The 6,658-nt window shown below is 41.4% G+C and overlaps 1 protein-coding gene across 1 annotated transcript; it reads left to right on the top strand.

Annotated features, from left to right (window-relative positions):
* Positions 1-496: 496 nt before the first annotated feature.
* LOC120108645 (LOB domain-containing protein 41-like) lies at positions 497-1,679 on the top strand. The gene is made up of 2 exons (XM_039122302.1): positions 497-816; positions 928-1,679. The coding sequence occupies exons 1-2, from the start codon at positions 627-629 to the stop codon at positions 1,374-1,376; spliced, it is 639 nt and encodes a 212-aa protein (XP_038978230.1). The 5' UTR covers positions 497-626; the 3' UTR covers positions 1,377-1,679.
* Positions 1,680-6,658: the final 4,979 nt, after the last annotated feature.

The raw sequence follows: 6,658 nt of genomic DNA on the forward strand, positions 1-6,658 counted from the left end.
AGATTTGAGCGTGACGGAGGCGCGTAAGAAAACCAGCGGCCCGTCCCGACGGGCGCCCACGGTCCCGGGCAAAACCACGTATCCGGAAACCGGCCCTTGGGGGCGGCAGCACCCCCTGTACGAATCCGAGAAAACGGGGAGTTTTTTGGGGGCCTCATTTTGCGGGCGCCCGCAGCGCCCGATTTCTCCCCGCTCTCCGCTCCTGGAGATGTGGCGATTCGGCGGACCCTCGCCACCTCAGTGTGGGCGCCACGCGCCGCCTTTCTATTTCTCCACGCCCTCATCCCCTCTCACCCTTCACTGCCTCTCTTTTAAGTTTAATTCCACCCCGTTGCATTAGATTCCGTAATTGTATCAAATGTTAAGGGTGATTTTGGATTAAAGGGGGGGGATTTGGACCCCAACTTTCTTTTTGGAACTAAACCGCTTTCCAACCCTTCGTAAACCGCTGGCCACTTAGCAAAACCCACGGCTCCGCCTCCCGATGCTTTATAAACGCCCCCTATTCCCCCCACCTCTCGCCCCACGTCCCATCCCGATAACTATTCTGGTCTCCAGGGTTTCCTCTTCCATTCCCTTGTTGCATTTGGTGTCGAGAGGGGATCGCCACCGTCCGTCCGCCAGGCATGAGGATGAGCTGCAACGGGTGCCGGGTACTCCGGAAGGGATGCAACGACAGCTGCACCATCCGACCCTGCCTCCAGTGGATCAAGAGCCCCGAGGCCCAGGCCAATGCCACCGTCTTCCTCGCCAAGTTCTACGGCCGCGCTGGCCTCATGAACCTCATCAACGCCGGCCCCGACCACCTCCGCCCTGGTCCGTATTCCCTTCATCTCTCCCTCCTCTTCTTTTTTTGTTCTTTCGTGAAATTTTGGATCCAATTTGGACTCAGCGCTTTTGCGGTTGTCCTTGGTTTATCTATCTCAGCTATATTCCGCTCGCTGCTGTACGAAGCCTGCGGCCGGATCGTGAACCCGATCTACGGCTCGGTCGGGCTGCTCTGGTCCGGAAACTGGTCGCTCTGCCAGGCCGCCGTGGAGAACGTCCTCCGGGGCGAGCCTATCGTCCAGATCTCCTCTGACTCCGCCGCTGCCGTCCCGCCCACCAAGGCCCACGACATCCGCCACGTGGCGAAGAAAGCCGATGCCGCCGCGGAGCTCCACAAGGTCGCCCAGCTCCGCCCCCGCTTCAAGCGCTCCGGCCACGACATCAAGCCCAAGGCCATGCCCGACTTCATCGCCGCCGAGCCGGGCGGGGGCGACCCGGCCGTGGTCTGGGCCGGGAGCACCTGCGCGGTCGAGCAGCCGGCGAACGGGGGGAGAGCCGGGAGAACGGGAGCGTGTTCTCGGTGGAGTCGGTGGAGGGGTCGCACGTGAGCCAGGCTGAGCCGCACGAGAGCGGGGCCGAGGCGGAGGTGGTCGGGCTGGATCTGACCCTGGGGCTCCGGCCGGCCGAGGAAAGGCGGGTCGAGGTGGCCTCTCCGGGAGCTGACGCGTGTCGCGTGGAGCTGGGGCTTGGTCTCTTCTCTTGAACTGATGATGGCTGCATGCACCCATACAACAGCCAGAAGCCGATAGCTCGTAGTGTCGCGGGGCGTGGCAATTTTGTCTTTCTCAATTTTTCTTCTTTTCTTTTGCATCTGTAAACAAATCCGCTGTAACAGGGTCTTTGTTCTCTTCTATTCTCTCTCCTCTGTGACAGTCTTTTCTTGAACTTTTCTCGGCTTTAAACTTGCAACTCTGTCGTCGTTGTATAGTGTTTTATGTTGTTATTTTCAAAAAAACAACATTTGCCAAATATTTCCATCATTGTGATCACTGTTCTTTTTAAAATTTATAAGTATTATTATTATTAGCGGCGCGGTGCATCTCGTCCACTTATTTATCGATAACGTGCGGTGTGATACTATGAATGAACGGGGAATGACCGAAATAGCTGGGTTCTTCGGAAATTGGTTCGTGCCAGTTATTTTCTATGATTTTTTAAGCTCCTTGACTTCTCCATGTGAGGTGAAAGTGGAAATAAAGAAAGTCTTATTGTATAAATTATACTGTGTATATTTATCAAAAGTAACGTTAGAATTTGCTTTTATTGGGGGAGAGCTCGCCGTCATTCTCTGCGAAGGACGTGGAACACAGAAAAGGAACGAGGGAGGGAGGGAGGAGAGCCAAGGCAGGACAAAGGCTTTTTCCGATAATACCATGAAGTGTGGCAGTGCGGCTGGAGAAAGATTTTCCGAGCAAGCATCAAAGATTCTGGGATGGGAGCGATATAAAAGCTTCCGCCCTAATAATGAAGAGGGAGACAAGTGAAGCAGGCTTCTTTGTTTTCCGGGAGAAGAAACAAGAAAAATGCTGAAGGATAAGACCATAGAGGGGAAGACCATGGGGATAAAATGATATGCTTGAAATTGTAACAATTGGTTCTATTCTCCAGGTGTGGTTCTGTTCCTTTGCAACTCAGCAGGTTATCGCGGACTTACTGTCCAAAAATTCAAAGGGTCCGATGAAAGATTTCATTAATTCACATGGCACTTTTTTTTAATTAGTTGATATTAAACTATGATAACCTTCCGCACTCAATTTTGTGATGCTTTCATCACAGTTGGCTCTTCCTTAGCCTGGATCCCAATTGAACCCACCAAGTCCTCCACGGCTCTTGTATCAAGTAAGGGGTCTACATGACTAATAAAACTTATAACACATATTGGATCCGATAATAGCACCTTTTGTTATAAACTTATAGTCGAAAAGCTTAAGTTGTTGGGCGAAGAATCAGCCTAGGCTAATAAACTACTGTGGCACTCTTTTTATTAATTGATGTGGGATTATGGCGAGGGCTTCTTGTGCTCCTCCAAATCATGCATATGCTTGGTGAATAGGGAATAAAGTCTAAGATTTTTTTAAGTTAAAAGTAACTTTTTCAATAGGAAGGATGAGGAAAAATTTCTCGCTTTTCAAGTTTTTCTTTTTTTTTATATCTATATTATTGAGATGGAGTGAATTTAGTAACCTAAAAAAGCTAGTGAAAATGAAGATCGTTTCAATTATAATTGTGAAACTGAAAAAAAAAAGGGAGGTCCAAGGAACTCGATTTCTTGAGAAACAAATTTAGGTATCACCGGTCGGCATGGAGATAAGATAAGAAGCACATTGCCATAGAAATTTGTTTTTGTCCTGGCGCTATGCATGTTAGAGAGTAGTTAGCTTTTAAGCAAGCAGCACTTGTATCATTTAGAAATTTTATATAGATTACAGAGCTGATATGGATCATCCCAATTGCCCTCTGATGCTCTAGCATTGTTTGGGATGTTACATACATGAGCAAAGAAAAATCCTGCACCAGTCGACTTTTAATTAGCAAGAGATTTTTGTGTCGCTAATCTATTTCCATGTGCAAAGTTGTTTAAAGAAAAGGTTCATCTCTACTATTTACTTAGGAGCAGAGTTGTTACTCCAAAAGTTTGCCCCCCCCCCACCTTTTCTTGAAAGGCACACGCATTGCACGTTTGTTAAGTTTTGTCTTACAACTAAAATCATGCTTAGTAACTTTAACTTCCAATATGCAAGGCATGTCTTCTGAAAGTTTACAAACTTAATCTGGAAAATGACCTTTCATATAAAAACATATTTTTGAAAAACAAAATGATCCTAAGATTCAAGAATATGACTTTTTTTTTAATAACCTATACATTTTTACATAGCACTTATATTTTGCATTCTTAAGATTAGATAAAACAATATTAGACTGACAAATTTTGCAATGTTAATAGAATGGGGCATAATATCGCATTTACTTATTTAAAGTGTACGATCGACTTATGATTATTATTATGTTGACACTTTTTTAATTGCAAACTTAATGGCTAACGTCAGAATTGAAATATTTCTTGCTTCAAAAGAGCTATTTAGTGTAATAAAAGGAGATGATTCTATTGACCGACCACAATTATAAGGCACTACAACTAATACATTGTAGGTGAAAGCCAGTTGGTTGTACTAGATGCTATACTTGAAAAAAGAAATCAACCATTCTACTACAATAAAGTTGTTAAGTAATATTCAATTAGTTTTGCATGCATATAATTAAACTGTAACTAAAGAATATATAAGTAATCATTGTATGTGAATACATTGTATCGCTTACAAAAAGACTCTCAAAAGGGATTGATTACCTAATACACGCACAAATCCTTTTATTGTATGAATTACTTGTTTTATTTTGACTAAAATTAAATATGTTATATTGAAGACTAAGAAAAAGAACCATTATTAGTTCAATCTTGATCTATCAAACTAGACATTCTATCATTGCAACCATGTTTCATCATAATTAAATTGTAGATGATCCCCTCTTCCAATATAACTTGCAATCTTTTTGATTAGACAAATAACTTGTCTTAAATTATAGGCGTTTTTAATTAAAATTTAAGAAGTTTAATTCTTGATAGATTTGATACATTGAAGATTAAGAAACAATGATCCTTTTTTAGGTTTGATCTTGATCTATCAAACTATGTAGTCTATTGTCATAACCTTGTTGCATCTTAAATTAATTCACAACTGATCCTTTTTTTTCTAACATTCAGTTACAACCAAACATCAATCTTCAACTTTGCCATCTAAACTTGGGACCAAGTGGTGACTGGTGACAATACTTACAGTCATTATTTCGGAATGTCATGATTCTTCATTTATGTTTCTCGAGTTTGCTTACTATATTGATAAAAGAGCCATCTTGACCATGTCATGGGTGCAAGACTTGACTATTCTACTTCAGCTAAACATTTAGGATCTGTCACTACTTAACAAAGAAATCAGAGATGATGTCCTAAAGAAATACATAATTTCTTATTCAATTATAAGTTCATGTTGTCATTATATTAACTGTTAATCGTCTACTAGTCCCACAAATTGTATTAAATTAATTGAAAAACTTTTCTTTAGCCTAGTGCGTGATGCACCAAAGCTTTTGTGTTAAAAAGGGAGAGATTCCAATTGAGGAGTAAGCGTTAAATATATATGACAACATAGTATTTTACTGTATAAAGCAGTTAATTGGATCTAACTCACAATCCAACTTCCATGTTTTAGCCTTCATCGGTAAGTTAATTAAACAATGGCGATCCTCAATCATTGTTTTATACATGAAACATAAATGTATAAAAAACAGCTTAGGCATAAACTGTAAAAGCTCTCTCTATCCGGGCACAAGAAAATTATAGCAAACTTCGCCTAAATCACATACCTGTACTACTAAGTACCAGAGATTTTTTCTTTTTTTCTTTTTTTGCCGAAAACTTGAAATGATCTTAAATATTTTACCTGTGCCTTTTAAAAAAAACAAATACAAAAAATATACCCTCTACATGTCCAACTCTCCCGACAAAGTCAAGCATTTATATTTCTTGATACAATTTGAATCACTGTTACTATTGTTTATGCATTTTATCCAATCAAAAGGAGACATAGGATCTAGCTAGGAAGGACCAAGCATTTTGACTGCAGAAACTCTTGCTTTTAAGATCTGAAACCATCGTTGCCTGGCAACTTACAAATAAATCTACACCACCTAAGCTTTCAAGGTTGCCAAGGGTATGTGTATTCCTCGATTGTTTTGCTAACAGAATCGTACAAGGCTGACCTCTTTATGTGGCACCCCCACCACCAATGCACATACGCGCGCATGGGAACATGATTTAAAGGACGTCCAGCTTTAAAGTTTTTAATATCTCAGAGTACATCCGGCCACCTAAGCAATGACATACTCGAGTATTACATTATTCCCTCACTCCATGAAATCTATATGAACTATGTTGAGCAAACTATATATTTTCGTGCTCCCGTATTCCACAATCCCTTCTAGAATTTCATTAGAATAGTCATGAAATCTGATAGCAAATTGATGTTGGTTGAAGACATATTTAACTTATTCAAATGGTAGGCGCGTGGCACACAAAATAAAAGATTCGTATTATGCTCGTCTGCTTGATTGGGTTCCCCTCTTCCTCTTCTGCTTCTTTTTTTATCTTCGCAAAACCCTCCTTGAAACAACTACTAAAATAAGGGCACTCACGAACCCATCCTGTAAATAACTTCACATCCAATAAAATAAAGGGAGGTAACACTACCTCCCATTTCATAAAAAAAATGGGGGAAGGCGCGTGGTCGCCACAAGGCACATCCGACGTAAGGCAAGAGTAGGTGAGGCCTCTTTATTCGAAAACGTTAGCATTAAAATAAAAAAAAACAAAAACCCGAAAGTTTCCCGTCAACGTTGACCGATGAAACCGTGCTTCCTCTAATAGAAATGGGCATGTTAGTCCTAGTCTCCTAGATTGCAGCTGGTTCTTGCTTAAGGAAATAAATATGCACACAGTGCATCTAAACTAAATCAGGGTAGTACGTACAATGCCTACGAAAATATTCTCATGGAACGTTTTACTTTTAGTTGAGTGCTTAAAGTTTATATTATTACTAGCCCTAGCTTTCGCATTAGAATAGTGCCCATTTTTTCCTGCCACTTTTTTTTTTTAATTTCTTGCCCTCTTCCTTCTCTCTTCTTCTTCTCCTTCTCTTCCAGATGCATTGTATGACATTATTATATAAAAATATATATAGATACTTTATTCTAGAACATTCTAGAGCAGGCCGCGCAT

Source organism: Phoenix dactylifera, unplaced genomic scaffold (assembly GCF_009389715.1).
Source record: "Phoenix dactylifera cultivar Barhee BC4 unplaced genomic scaffold, palm_55x_up_171113_PBpolish2nd_filt_p 001460F, whole genome shotgun sequence".
Classification (NCBI taxonomy): Eukaryota; Viridiplantae; Streptophyta; class Magnoliopsida; order Arecales; family Arecaceae; genus Phoenix; species Phoenix dactylifera.